Consider the following 16,048-nt stretch of genomic DNA (forward strand, 5'->3'; position numbering starts at 1 on the left):
TCACCTTATCTTAACTTCTAGATATACAAAAGATGTAACTCCAACATATATAAGCGTATTAAGAAAACCAATTGATCGGCTGTTTCTTTGGTATTTAGAAACGCACTATAGCCGAACTACCCGAAAGACAAAACATCTAATCACTGGAAAAGGTGTGTGCTTTATCTTTTGTGCCTCTTATGTATTTTATTTTGTTTGATGCTTATGATCACAACTTTCATTAATTCACTGCATTAACAGAAGCAATATAGCAGTTGCTATGTGGTATTATTAATTTTTTAAATAAGTTTTTTTTAACAAGTATTTTCTTCAAATGTCTTTTGCACAGCTGTATTCTCCAATGTTTTGGTTTTCAGAGCCATTCCATACGGGGGGGGGGGGAGATGACCGTAGCAAGATTCGCCTGGAGCTGCGTGGCTGGGGGACACTGCGACCAAGATTTGTTTTAAAAGATATTGTTAAGGCTATTTTATAGTTCATATAAAATGTCACATAAAAGTTCACAAATGAAAAATTAAACTGTGTTAAATGAAAATTATTTTTATTGTTTTTAGAGTCTAGACCCAATCTCTCCAAACTGTCATTATCATCTCCAAAACGAACCGATTCTCTCTCTCTCTTTTTTTACTCTCTATAAATCTTTTTTTGCAGCTGAAAACCCATCTGTATTTTCACAACAAATACAGATTAGAAGTTCAAGCGAAGGGACTGTTATAAATTCCCTAATTTTGAGTTTTTTCCTTCATTTTTTTTACGTCTACATTTTAAAGGACAATAATATTGGCATCGCCATATTTAAAAATCAAATATCTGGAGTTTTGGAAAATGTACTAATCATCTACTAAAATGGATACTTCAGTTCAATTGTTTTTTGTAGGGGGGAATAACTTTTAAGAAGTATCTTGGTTCACAAGCAGGGGAGGGATTAAGACTAAAAAAAAATCTATTATGGCTCCACTTTGAAATTAGTTTTTCTTTTTAGTGTAGACTATATGATTGTTGTATCTTGTGAGTGGGGGTAGGATAGAGTTGGGGGGGGGGGGGTACTTTCAGCTTAGCCTTGTATTTTGGGAAAAAAATGGAGCTAAAACTTCAATATTTTATGGTTGGTAATTTTCACATAAAAAGAACGTCGACACTATTTTACTGACAACAAATTTGGGCGCAGAATTAACAACATATTTCGGCGCAGAAACATATTTGGCCGATTTGTGCTTCCACTATCATTTGTTAGTCCTTTAATGTACTCTTCACTTTTCTAAGGACGCGGATGAAGGATGACAGATTGCCAAAGAACGTCCTTTCCGGCCAACCATCTAGGAATGACCAAAAAGCAGGTCGTCCCCGAACGGAGCAGGAGGATGTCGTAAGGAAGGAATCAATGGAAATTGGATTAGACCCCGGCGCCGCGCCGATGAGGGAAGACCGGCGGCAGCGGGGCCAAAAACAGCACGCCGCGCTGCGCCGCCGGTGAGATGTCGGTGGCGCACTGCCGGCAAGATCAATGTTGACCGCAAACATTAATGTTTTCATCAGTCTTTCTCAAATCACAGCTTAAATTTACAACAGATTCGAGCCTATTCATGAGTTCAAAAATTCACAAGTCGCTAGCTGGAAACTGGCCTTCTTCGTTATTCATCAAGAGACGTAGAAATGTGGTAGAAACGAAATACTTTTGGCGTTTCAGAACCCTTGCATAATACGAGAAGTTGAAGTATCTATTAGCTAAGTATTCTTAACATAAATAATTATCAAAATTAATAGTTTCTTTCATCGAGTATTACTGCATACAAAACTTCAAATACCGTATCACGAAATTCGTCAGTTATCTGGGTAAAAAATTTGAATATAAATTTTAACTTAGAAGCTTAATTTTTTCATAATGCCCTTTGCCTATATCTGTTTTGTCACTTATAAAACTGTTGAAATGGGCGACTTCGATATTGATTGTTTTTTTTTTTTTTTGCTGTTTTGGATTATTAAAAAGACTTCTTGTATTAAAAACTGGTTTTCAATAACAATTCTAAAAAAAATGCATTTCAAAGTTTGTTTTGACTTCTTTATAGAATATATGTCATCTAGGCTAAGACTCAACTACTGCTTTTTTATTGCTTTTGGCTGCTCTTTTGGATATTATTCGTTTTTTCTTTTGGGGATTCATTAAAAATTATAAATTGATAAATACCTAATATCAGTCAAATTATAAACTGCATTTAAAAGGAGTAAATTTATCAAATTGAAAAACGCATAATGAACGCTGCACATGAGAACACTTCAGTTACAATGAAACAAAAAACATTCAATGGTTTATTTCGTATGCAGAAAAATGCAGTGGCAGCTATTTTCTGGTTAAAAAAGAAAAGCTCATCCGTTTTAAATGTAATTAAATGATATAATATGCAGACTGAAATAGCTCCAGGGAGATTTTGAGATTTTCATCCTAGTTCGTCACTTTTAATCCAAGCAAAATGTTAGGACACTTAGTATCAGTTATTGAGTTTAAGCTTTGATTTCCATATGCTCACAAAAATTACCCAATTTAAGAAAGTCGCAACAATAAGTCACGTGTGGTCAAAAGACTCCTCTTTGATTCCCACCCAGGCTCAAAGCTTCTGCTATCGTCATTTCCATGGAAATCTCCAAAGAGTTTCTTTTTAAAATAGCTTTCAAGTGTAGTTAGGGATATTTAGCTTTTTTGCTTTTCTTCTAAGCTTTGAAAAAAGTGTTATAATATTCCTAATGTTACATTTGTGCATATTTTTGGTAATCATTTGTGGGGTGATCGAATTTCTTTGGACGATAAAATTATTCAATTGCTGTATCAAGTATAACTCACAAAAATCTTGTTAATTTTTGTCAACTTTTCAACTTTTTGTCATCCCTGCTTTCAATAAAAAAAATCAAGGTACTATCACTTAAATATAATAACTCTCTATGCCCCCCCTCTGGATACTATCTTCATAGGATACCGTCTCCGCTTTAAATAAAAAAAAAATAATTAACTTATTGGTACCCCTGCTTCCAAAAAAAAATCGATGTATTATCATTTAAATATGATAGCTTACTACCCTCCCCTCTGGATACCACCTTGATAAAATGCCGTCTCTGCTTTAAATTAAAAAAAAAAAATTTTTTGGGATCCCTGCTTTCAATAAAAAAATTTCGAGATATTATCATTTAAATGTAATACCTACCTACCCCCCCCCCCCTCTGGATACCAACTTCATAGGATACCGTTTCAGCTTTCATTAGAAAAATAAGTTACTTAATAATTAACTAGGTCACTATATGGTTCAAACAAACACGCGAAATAACATTAAACAGCTTAGTGTTCCTTGAAAAAAATCGAGGGTATGAGTAAAGGGGTACAAAGACAACAACAAAAATGTCAAAATTATTTAGATGTGCCTCAAATTATTGGAAAACTGAATCATAGATTCGCCGTGGCATTCAATAGGATCAAAAGAATTTAATTAAAAGGGACCACAAACAAAAGCCAAATTAGGCCAGTAGCCTATGAGAAATCGTAAATTACCCAAGACAATGAACAAGTCCTATTGGGGGGCCCTGGGTCTATCAAAATATTTCAGTGGTTTAAATGAAATATTTTTAAATGAAAAAATTATCTGTTTGACATCCCTGCTTTCAATAAAAAAAGAGGTATTATTATTTTAAAATGATAGACCCTATCCCCCCCCCTATAGGCAATAATTTACCATTTATTTATGAATCATATTTTTGGGGTAACTTCCGGTTCAATATTTAATTCCCAAACCATGTGCATAGCTTAGTCTATAGCTAAACTTTGTATCAATAGAAGGGTTTTTTTTGGGGGGCGAGGGGGGGGGGGTAAAAAACTTTCAGAAAGAAGACTGTATTTTCTATCAGGCGTTCAACAATTGGGTATTAAACATTAAGAAAATCTTATCTAAAAACAGCAAAAAAAAAAAATCTGCAAACTTACAATTCAGCTGTAGAAACAATCTGTCGGCTGTCAATTTCAAAATCCAACTGAAGGCTGAAGCTGTATTTGTAGTGAATTCGTTGTATAATTCTATTCAACTTGAAAATAAAATTATTGACTACGAACGATGCAAGAAATAGCAATTGGGAAACTGCATTCGAAATGATTTAAACTCATTTCATAAAGACGAGACTGTTTTTTGTCAACATATGAAGAACTGTGTATATTGCAATATTTGCAATTGAATATTGCATCTGTCTGGTTTTTATGCAAAGTAACAAAAGAGACGAAAATTAATGAACAAGAGAGTAGTGAAGAATTATGGTATGCAAAGTAATATTTGGCAGGGAAAGTCACTGGTGATAAATCGCTAGGTATGGCACCGTGATTGCGTGATTTTTGGGGAACCAAATTTTTTTCGGGGTGACGCATAGAATGTCGGGGAAATAACCGAAAATTCGGGAATAGTGCAAGCCCTGCTTGATTTCTAATCACGAAAATCGAAATACTAAACCACACGAGAAGGAAAAGCTCCGACTTTGGGGTTGACGCATAAAGAATTGCCGCAAAATTAATTTAGAGTCGACAAAATGCCGCTGCCTCTGTCTGTGGTGGCGGGCCTGCGGCGTTACGACACTTCGGCAGTATTCGACCGGGCCTCTCGTCGGCGGTGTTCGGTTGATCCGCCGGCGCGGCACTGGGGTCTAAATTGGATCTTTTTAGGAGTGTATAAAGAGGGAGGCTTTGAACGGACTGGGATGGAGGAAGGGCGTGGGTAACTGTGTTGGCCTCAGGCCACTTAGTGCAGCAGTAAGTTGTAAGTAGTAGCAGTAGTAATTGTTGTGGAAGTGTGTGTGGTTGCCATGAGTCTTAAGCCTTAACTGATTTTGTTTTCGCAGTAGGAACCAATAACTGTCATTGTTTTGTTTCTTCTATAGCAAGAACAAGGTTACCTTCGCTCAACAATTGACTGCTTCAAATTGATTCTTTTCTCTTTTCTTCTTCTTTGTCGTTTGCTTAGCTTTGAAGAAATTTGAATCAATATGTATTTGAACATGTTAACTTAGTCGCACCGCGAGGAGAATTTGAATATTTCTAATTTAAATAAAGGGTTGAGCATATTTATAATCAAAAGAAGTTTTCTTTCGAGTATTAGAAAGCCTAATGAACCCTCTGCTTTGGGACATTTCTTTGTATTCTGAGGCAACCTTGACAAAGAATAGTCAATATAATATTTCTAGTTATGTAGTCAATACAATTACATAGCCAATTAAAATAGTCCCCAGCCAATTACGCAGTAATTTCTAAGTGATATTAAGTTTTGTTTTGAAGATTAGGCACCCAAATGAACCCTCTACTTTGGGACCTTCATTCTATTCTGAGGCGACCTTGACTAAGAGCAGTCAACACAATATTTCTAAGTATACAGTCAATACAATTATACAACCAATTACATAGTCAATACAATTTGAATATTTCTAATTTAAATAAATGGCTAGAGCATAATTATACTCTAAGCAATACTAAATTTTGATTTGAAGATTGGAAACCCAAACGAGCCCTTTACTTTGGGACATTTCTTTCTATTCTGAGGCAACCTTGACTAAGAGCAGTCAATAAAAAAAGTTCGTATTTCGAGCCGCTTCATTTCTTTCCAATAGACGTGATTAGTTTCAAGCATAAAATTGGCTAACCTGTACATCCCAATTGACACGATTAGTTTGTGTCTATTTCTAGAAATAGATGAGCACAATACGGGTCTTGGCTAGGGTATTCCTTTGTGCATCGCTTTAATACAGTATACAATAGATGCTCGACCATAGGTCTCAGAGAGCTTTATTAAGTTTGTGACATATCTAGGAGCCCATGCTGTTTGAGCCTCGCGAAAAATATCCCAACACCTGCATGATACCTTTAGATTATGTCAGGGTCTAATAAATTTATGGCAGGCTAGAATGGAAGGGTTTTTGATTTGTGGGTGCTATATTTTTTTGGAATGAAGTCCGTCCTAGCCATTGAAGATTTCAAATATGTCTAAGGAATAATTTTATATTGAAGGTGGGTGGGGACTTGATTTTCTAATTAGCTTAACGGTGATGTTAATGAAGGCTCCTTTGTTTCCGTGGGCATGCAGTGCTTAGAAGGTAAAATTCAAGGGCGAATAACTTTTAATATCCCAACTTCACAAGACCAGATAAAAGGTCACTTATTGGTAAAGTCTTGCGGTAATATCTTAACAGTATTGTTGTCTAGACAAAACCTAGGGGCGTACCTGAAACTGAAAATTTTGACAGGAAATCTAGATATAACTCTGAAAGTGACAATTAATGAGGATTAAAAAAGACAAAAATGGAAGTGGAAATTCAAACATGAAATTTTAACCGTTCTATTGAATAATTCGATGCTACTGGGTTGTCTCTGACATTGAAATAGCAAAATATTTCTGCCCTTTGGGTTTTTCTTACCACCTTATCAAGTAAATAACTTCCAGGAGGTCAACAATTTACTAATTATTTAGAGTGGATATCAATACAAGCGTAATATTCAAACAGTGTTGTCTTGGAAAGTGGTGAAATATTGGGGTATTAGAGGCTCTGATGTGGTCGGGTCTGTTGATTTTGGTTTGATTCCTGCCACTTTATTTGTAAAAAACATTGTGATCGTTGCCTTACCGAATGTGATTTCTTAGACTAATCATTACGGTACAAGAGGGAATACCAGTGCTTGGTTTGACTCTTATTTGTCTGTAAGGCTTATGCTCGTGGATCCTCTTCTTCAGTCGTTAATGATCTTATTGTTGTGGCTAGACCCCGGTGCCGCGCCGATGAGGGTAGACCGGCGGCAACGGGGCCAAAAACAGCAGGGGCGGCGCGCCATCGGTGCGATCAATGTTGACCGCAAACATTAATGTTTTCATCAGTCTTTCTCAAATCACAGCTTAAATTTACAAATTTACTTTCTCTACTCATTCACATTACACGTTTATAGGATACTCCACCTAGTAGCGACTGGTAACAACCAAACTGTCATATTCTTGTAAAAGTCTCTCACCTCCCTTAAGACTCCCTTTTGTATTTTTTTTAAAGAAGTCAAATAATGTTCTATAAGATCCGTCTCTGCTTTAAATTTAAAAAAATAATTAACTTTTTGGCATCCCTGCTTTCAATAAAAAAATCAAGATATTATCATTTAAATATAATACTTCCCTATCCCCCTGTGGATACCACCCTGATAGGATACCGTCTCTGCTTTAAATTAAAAAAATAATTAATTTTTTTGGCATCCCTGCTTTAAAAAATAAATAAATTTGAGATATTATCATTTAAATATAATACCTCCCAACCCCCCCCCCCTCTGGATACCATCTTTATAGAATACCGTCTCTACTTTAAATAAAAAAAAAAAAAAACTTTTTGGCATCTCTGCTTTCAATAAAAAAAAAATCAAGGTAATATCAATTAAATTTAATAACTCCCTTTGCCCCCCCCCCTCTGGATACCATCTTGATAGGATACCGTCTCTGCGTTAAATAAAAAAAAATTAACTTATTGGCATCCCTGCTTTCAAAAAAAAATCGTGGTATTACCATTTAAATATGATAGCTCCCTACCCCCCCCCCCCCTTTGGATACCACCATGATAGGATACCGTCTCAGCTTTACATTGAAAAAATAATTTACTTAATAATTAACTAGGTCATTATATGGTTTAAACAAACATGCGAAATAACGTTAAACACCCTAGTGTTCCTTGAAAAAAAAATTGAGGGTATGAGTAAAGGGGCACAATGATAACAACAAAATGTCGAAATTATTCAGATACACCTCAAATTATTGGAAAACTCATAGTCATAGATTATGAGTATAGATATATAGACACACAGAGTCATAGATTCGCCGTGACATTCAATAAGATCCAAAGAAACTAATTAATAGGGAGCACACACAAAAGCCAAATTAGGTCAGTATCCTATGAGAAATTGCAAAATACGCAAGACAATGGACAAGTCCTCATGGGGGACCCTGGGTCTATCAAAATATTTCAATGGTTTCCCAGGGAATTTTATATCATTTTCTTTCGTCTCCACTCTAAATAAAAAAAATAATTATCTTCTTGGCATCTCTTCCAATTAAAAAAAATGGTGCATTATCATTTACAAATGATAGACCCTTATCCCCCCCCCTCGAGGCAACAATTTACAATTTTCTTACGAATCATGTTTTTGGGGTTAATTCCGTTTCACTCCTAAATTCCCCAACCTTAATTAGCTTTTTCTATAGCTAAATTTTGTATCAATAGAAAGTTTTTTTTTTGGGGGGGGGGGTAAAAATTTTTCAGAGATATGATTATGTTTTCTTTAATCTATCAAGCGTTCAACAATTGTGTATTAAACATTAAAAATATCTTATCTTAAAACAGCAAAATAAAACAAAATTCTGTGAACTTACGATTCAGCTGTAGAAACAATCTGTCGACTATCAATTAAACATCTAACTGAAGCTGTATAATAGTGAATGCGTTATATTCAACTTAAAATAAAATTCTTGACTACAAATGATGTAAGAAATAGAGATTGGGAAACTGCATCCGAAATGACTTACTCTCATTTCATAAAGACGATACTTTTTTGTCAACATATGAAGAACTGTGTATATTGTAATTACATCTGTTTGGTTTTTATGCAAAGTAACAAAAGAGACGAAAATTAACGAGCAAGAGAGTAGTGAAGAATCATGGTATGCAAAGTAATATTTGGCAGGAAAAGTCACTGGTGATAAATCGCTAGGGGCGGCACCGTGATTGGGTGATTTTCGGGGATTCGGGGAACCAAATTTTTTTTGGGATGACATAGATTTTTGGGGAAATACCCGAAAATTCGGGGATAGTGCAAGCCCTGCTTGAGTTCTAATCAGGAAAATCGAAACACTAATCCACACGAGAAAGACAAACTCCGACTTTGCGGTTGACACAATAAAAATTGCCGCAAAATTAATTCAAAGTCAGCCGAACGCCACCGCCTCTGCCGGTGGCGGCGTGCCTGAGGCGTGCCGGCGGCGTAGCAACAATTCGACGGTGGTCAACCGGGCCTCTCGTTGGCGGCGTTTGGTCAATCCACCGGTGCGGGGCCGGGGTCTAGTTGTGGCTATGAACCTGATGTTGTTGCCAGTTTACTGTCATTTATGTTTACCCTGGGTTTTTCGATGCCTTAAAATGTAGATCTCCTTCAATAGATGGGGGCAGTTTAGTTACTTTGGCTGACGACTGAACCCTTGGCACTGCTATCAGAAAGGAGCCTGGGTTTCATTGTAAATTGAATTTTTTTTGTATTTTTGTGTGTTTTTTTTTGTTTGAGAGGGCATTTTGTGGTTTGACGTTAATTTCCAGGCCGTAAATGTTGCCAAATCGAACTTTTCGATTTCCTCGCAAGTTACTCTTGCTTGCCCTCAACTGTACGAGATACACCTTTCAATAAGTGGTTATGGCTAAACATACAAACTAAACCAACAGTGGCTAAACATAAACCATTTTCCTTCACTTTGTTACAAGATAAGACACGATTTGTCTTTATAAATGGCTTTCGTAAAGTTTCAAACGGTTACGCCTTACTTATAATATAAGTAAAACAGTATAATATAGTATAAGACAGTACCTATAATAATGCGTATCTATAATCCCAAATACCACTAATATATTTTTATTTAGGAGTTGCTGTATTCCCCTGAAATTTATTTTGTATTACAGAACTTCAAATAGTTAAGGATGAGTTCAAGCTAAAGTTGAAGAAACTGAACTTTGATATATCTGGTCTATCTACATCTTTCTTCTTCAGCACGGCTTTCTTTTGTGGCCAAAACGTGGAATGTCTGTAAGTATATATTGTTAATAATGTATTCCCTTCGTGGTTGCTTATCTCGAGTCTCCGTCTGCTCAAAAACTACAATAAACTAAGATAAAATGAAAGAAAATAAAAAGCAGAACAAACTCGCAATCGTTTTTTTGTGATCAGCGGCCCGTTGCTTGAACTATATCAAATGAGTGTAATAACTCCAAATTATATCAAAATAGCTCTAAACGGAGAATAAGAGCTCCACTTCAGATTGCAAGATTTCCAATAATGCTCCAGAAGAAATTATCCATGACATTTTTTCCTCGTTTTTTTCTGTCCTGCTAGATAGTGTAAAAAAAAAAGCAAACAAAACTGCCCTATAATCAAACGACGGAATCGCGCCTACATTAAAGTTACCTCCTTCAGCCGAAAGATGAGAAATTCTGTATTATTCCTTCCTAGGAATTTTTTTTAGAAAAATCCAATCTGCATATTCCAAATACCTACTTCAATTTTCTAGGAACTGAATTTTAACTAAATTTTCTACTATTGTGCGTACATAAAAGGCATGGACTCAAAGAAACTGAAAGAAGTCTAGCCGTGACTTATAATAAAGCAAAAAGAGAAAAAATGATTGCTGATGAGCCCCTGGCCGAAAGAGCAGCAAACATGTCATTATTTATGAAGTTAGGAATGAAAGATCCTCTAACTCAATGGCTTTCCTTTGGGTCCTCCAACTAAACTCTTTTAAGCATTCCTGAACCATCCCGGGTCGGCTAAGAGGCCGTTAATCTATACTTATAAAGTGGGGTGGATGGGGAATAAGGGCTCCAACCTTATGCGAAGCATGCATTGCCATGTTCTGGTATTGGCTAGTCACCCGATCATTTGAGATTATTCCCAAAAATGATCCTTGAACAATCACGAGTCAAAACAGGTTCAAAATGTTTGTATTTTGGAAGGAGGATGATGGAGTGGCATCAAACTCCAAGGTCTTTTAATAACGTAAACCGATAGCCCTGTGTTACCGATATTTCAGCAGGTCATAATATATCCATAGTTCTACTGAAATTTATCTATGGAACCCTTGTTCTGAAATGGACAAAATAAATGCTTCTGGAGGTTCTTCTAAGGATTGTAAAGACGTAGGTGGCTTAAATGAATGATTGGCCATATTGAGAATCAAACATTTCAAGAAACTACCAATTTTTAGAGAAGTGAAACATCATGCATAAACTATATATGTAGCAAGTTTGGATTTTTCATTTCTGGGCAAAAAGTCAAATTTTAGTGTAAAGAGAGGGGAGTTAAGGAGGGGGTAGGCTCCCTCATAATACGGAATAATTTCTGCCCGCTTTTAGTTTTGATTTTACTCCTTACTTTCATTTTGCTGTCATTTAAGTGTTGTCATTTAAATTACAAAAGACAGTAAAAATGAATTCTAATTCTTTAAGTTGGTTTAGTAGAAACTTATACAACCATATACGTCATAAGGAATAAGGAAAACGTGAAAACTCAATTTTTAATGAAAAAATCTTCCATTAAGTTTCAAGACTTAACGGGTGCCAAGTTTGAAAATAAGGATCATGTTTGAAATGTCACCAGAAAATGAGCATAAAAATATATAATAATAGTAATAATAATAATAATAATAATAATAGTTTATTTTAAACAAAACAAGCGAAGTAAATTACACTAAAAAAGAAGAAAAATCAAATACACAGAAACAACAATAACTTAAACCTTAATCACAGAAAAACACACGGCTAATATTATGGTTATGGCCTAGGGACACAAAGGGCATGTCTTGTTAAATTAGTACTAAACCAATTCAAATGATTAGATAATATCGGTAGCACCATACATCTTAATAATACGTGTACTACGATATGAAGTGGGAAGGTACAGTAAAACGTGCAATATCTAAAATAAGCAATGCGAATCTGGTGCAAATCATTCTTATTCAACAACGAATACATTCCACTTAAAAACAAGACAGAATGGTCACAATATGTGGAATACATTTTAACTAAAGCTCGGCGTGAATACTTTCCACGGTCAAGTACAATTTTCGCATATCCAATCTTCAACTTTTCTTTAACATCTCTCAGAAGCTGAAGTCGTAAAAAAAGTGAGGGTAGAACACATACTAATTCCTAACCACCGTAAACTCACAACATTGGGAATTACTGAGCATCCACAGGACAAATTATGAGCTCATGATTGGGAATTGAAAACTAAATATTCGCTTATATCAACATTCAAAAACAGACCAACATCCCGAAACATCATAGAAATACGTTGTGCAGATAATGCCAAAATAGACTTGGTTCGGTTTAAAACTAGCAGGTCGTCCGCATACGCAATATAAGACACATCAGATAAATTATAAAAATACGAAACCTTGATTCCTAATAACACATTTTGAATGCAAGCATTAAATAGCTGAGCATTACATATATCATCATTGAGCTTCAAAAAGTTTAACTTTCTTGATTGTTGTAGGAAAAGACAAACGCTAGCATTAATTGGCATTATCTAGGGTAAAAGCAAAACAGTGATTGAATGAATAAAATAATGTAAGAATATAACCCTAAGATCTTGTTACCAAATAGGAATTGAAAAGAAATATATACATTATTGAACAGCTAGAAATCTAAGCTATGCATTAATTTGATCAAAGTTTAAAAATATTTAACATTAAACAATTTAAATCATTAGTTAATTGAATTACCTACTAGGACATCTTTTTAGAAAGACTAATTATCTTATTTTGTTATTATATCACTTTAGCCTTTCAAATTTATTCACATATTCATAGAAACTTTATTTTCTTCTGATTCTAGAAATATCAGTCTTATTGCTTAATTTTAAGTATGTAAACCCCAGATATTAAATTGAATTTATTGTTTTAGTCAACATGATTAAAATCTCTCAGACTTAATGTATTTTCAGTGTCATAATAGCACCAGGAGAAAGATAAAAGCTAACCTTGGGGTATTAACCTAGTTTGGCTCAATCCAATGATGATACAGCAGAGAATTCGATTCAGGTAATATTTCGTAAATGGAAAATGACGTGTGATTAAAGCATTGGGAATCAACTGGGAACCTGCTTGAATTTTTACGAACGAAGCGCATTATCAATTTACCAAATTAGCTTACGCTTATTTCTTTTCACGATTTAGAGTAGCAACAATGGTGAAACTTTGTGGAAGACCTATAATCTTCATAACTTTATAAAAACCAATAGCAAAATCGTAGAAGATCCCGGTTTTGAGACCTGAGAAGACCTAAGATGGAGCAAGGGGGAGAAATATTTTCATTTTAATATACTAGGTACTTTAAGACCATTCCTTTAACGATACCAAGCAATCACGATTCAAAAAGGGTACAACATGTCATTGTTTGTGGATTTCAGGTGGGTGGGACTTGTGCTCCTGGTTTCTGTATATATGAAGATCCCTATTTATGCACGATAATTACTTCAAAGAATATAATCATGTTTACCTTTCTGTTACACTATTTAATGAAGCCCCGGTTTTCAGACCCTTTGCAAAATATGGGGCTTTTATCTCTGGGTCTGACCGGAATCTCGCTCTTGGAGCTTTGATCTCATACCATGTAAGGCTGCGGGGCGTTAAGTGGCAAGAACTGTTAAATAGGTAGTGAGTTACCCTCCGGTCAGTCTTGGTCCCTAAAAAGGGTACTAGAACTGAAAATTTATTTTAGAATTAGTCCTACTCCATTCTTACGAACATCCGTTCTACATAAGGCCTAAGGGAGAAAATACACGGGGAGATACATCGCTCTTTACTCAGTCCTCACTATTGCATTGGTTAGGATAATATACTCAAGGCAGTTCCAAGCTTCAAATTCTCTATAACTGAGCAAGCCTTAGGAATTTGTTATTTTTTCAATATCTACTATATTCAATGATAATTTCTTAAAAGCAAATTTCTGCGGAAGCGAATCAGCTTACGTGGGGGTTGTTTGCAGTCAAAGTGGTAAAGTTCTACCAAATCATATTATTGAGTTAGGAATAAAGTGAATACAACATTCGATGCCTTTTTTATGCTGATTACGAATATAATAATCATTTCTATCGGAAATGAATTTCAGCCGCCCCCCCCCTATATATACCTAACCCAACCTAATCTAACCTAACCAAACCCTGAATTGGCACATATCGGGGGGGGGGCTGAAATTCATTTCCGATAGAAATGATTATTATATTCGTAATCAGCATAAAAACGCATCAAATGGTGTAGCCTACTCACTTTAGTCTTAACTCAATAATATGATTTGGTAGAACTTTACCGTCAAAGTAAACACATCCGCAATCGCCTGTTCACAATTTGGTGTAAACAGCAAAATGTGCACATCTAACAAAGAACATGGACTTTTAATGTGCGCGATTTGATGCATTTTTCTACAGTTAGTACGGAGTCAAAATAAATTTTATAAGGAAATAAAGTACATTAGGGGTTTGTGAGAGCTATTATGTTTTGTGTGTTTGTGTACCGGGATAGTAGAAATTCTTTATTTCCTCTCTATTCATCTACCTAGGAAACCAACCCGATACGCATATGAAGAGGCAATTAAGAATATAGAGCGATTTTACACCGTCGTCGGATTATATGAGGATCCTAACACTACACTATCGTCGTTCAATCGTCTGATTCCCAGATTTTTTGGAAAAATCACAGAAACAGGTAATGTGATGTCGGTTTCTTTCTTAAAATTTCGCTTTTGCGGTTCTAATTGGGTAGAACGGAATTTTGTAACAGAGAAAAGAAAAACACGACTAAATAGATGCTTGTCTTCCCCTTTGTATTCCCTCTCCTTCTGCCCCTGTCTCCTGCTCTTATTCTCTATTTCTATCTCCGTCATATCTTCTTTCTCTCTCACTTTTGTTCTACTTTTTCTATATATCTATCTCTCCATCTCCTCCGTCTTTCATTAGTCCTGGGTATCAGGTAGTTTTAGTGTACTGGCTTTTAGTCACTTGATGTATGTTTAGATGTGTGCAAGACATTTGCTTCATAAACAGGAGTAGAGCTGAACAAAACCACCCAAGCAACAATTCTCGTCCCAACTTCCATTGAGCTGTTTCCAATACCGTTAATCAAGGATCCTAGGTGCTATGCCTGCACATACGCCTGCAAACATACCAGAATTTACGCATAGGCCCAGGTCTAGGAGCACACAATGCAGAGTGGTACATACAAAAAACTGAGCAATTTAGTTTTCTTAACAAAAACTAGACTGGTGTGATTTATAGTCAAAGTGCCACGTGCACTTTGCTGCTTCGCTGTCTATTCACAGAAAAGTGATTTTAAAACAACACGGGAATTCTGTAGTCACTTATGAACTGTCAGATATCTCCCAAGAAAGGCAGCTGAGAACTCGGCATTACCTCTCTCTTGTATTTCTTTTGGCGCATCACTCATCAGCTGCCTTCTGTTCAGGTTTTCCACTATCCCCAAATTTTCGGAGATTTCCTCGTAAATCTCTGTGTCTCCCCGAAAAAATTGCTTGGGCACAGGGGCACCAAAACGCTTGGGCCTAGGGGTGCCAAAGATTTAAATCCGGTCCTGCCTGCAAACAGATTAAACATCAACTGATTTATCTTTTCTTTACAGACATAGAAGCCGTTATTCGCAAGACTCAAATAAGTTTGGATTATAACTGGCAAACTGAAGAAGAAGCGGAAGCCAGAAAGCTACTAATATTTGAATATGAACTATATGATTTTGTTACAAGAAGACTCAAAGGATAAAATTTTTAACGCTGTTTAGATTCGGAACGGGAAGGCGTCATAAGATCTAACCGTCAGGAGCACTAATATCATTTCGTCAACAAAATCCGTCATAACATCGACAAAAAAATCATCAGAACCACTAACCGTCATAACATCTAAAATTTTAAAACTTTAGTTTTTGGGGGTTTGGGGGGAAAAGGTACCTAGGTTAGGTTAGGTTACGTATTTAATATATGCTATGCTTTACCCCCACCCCCCTGATGTGCAAATATATAGCCGAGAGTTAGCCGACAAACTATTATAAGTATATTATGGTTTGTTTCTAGACTATTATATACTTATTAATATTATATAAACTTATAAATTTTTTTAGATGTTATGACTGTTAGTGGTTCTGACGGATTTTCCTTTTAGATGTTATGACGTTTAGTGCTTGTGGACGGTTAGTCGAAATGGTAGCACCCCATTCGGAGCACTTTCCAAACCTGGACGAAA

At 35.7% G+C, this 16,048-nt stretch overlaps 1 protein-coding gene across 1 annotated transcript in view; it reads left to right on the forward strand.

Moving 5' to 3' along the window:
- Positions 1 to 15,821, forward strand: part of LOC148941394 (heparan sulfate 2-O-sulfotransferase 1-like) — a 162,690-nt gene extending 146,869 nt beyond the window's left edge. The window contains exons 4-7 of the mRNA XM_089104349.1: positions 22 to 152; positions 9,706 to 9,829; positions 14,359 to 14,504; positions 15,435 to 15,821. Coding sequence (XP_088960475.1) covers positions 22 to 152; positions 9,706 to 9,829; positions 14,359 to 14,504; positions 15,435 to 15,571 — 538 coding nt within the window. The 3' untranslated portion in view covers positions 15,572 to 15,821. The remainder of the gene's footprint in view (positions 1 to 21; positions 153 to 9,705; positions 9,830 to 14,358; positions 14,505 to 15,434) is intronic.
- Positions 15,822 to 16,048: the final 227 nt, after the last annotated feature.

This window comes from Artemia sp. Qi Xiang Cuo, chromosome 18, assembly GCF_049724085.1.
Source record: "Artemia sp. Qi Xiang Cuo chromosome 18, ASM4972408v1, whole genome shotgun sequence".
In the NCBI taxonomy this organism is placed as follows: domain Eukaryota; kingdom Metazoa; phylum Arthropoda; class Branchiopoda; order Anostraca; family Artemiidae; genus Artemia; species Artemia sp. Qi Xiang Cuo.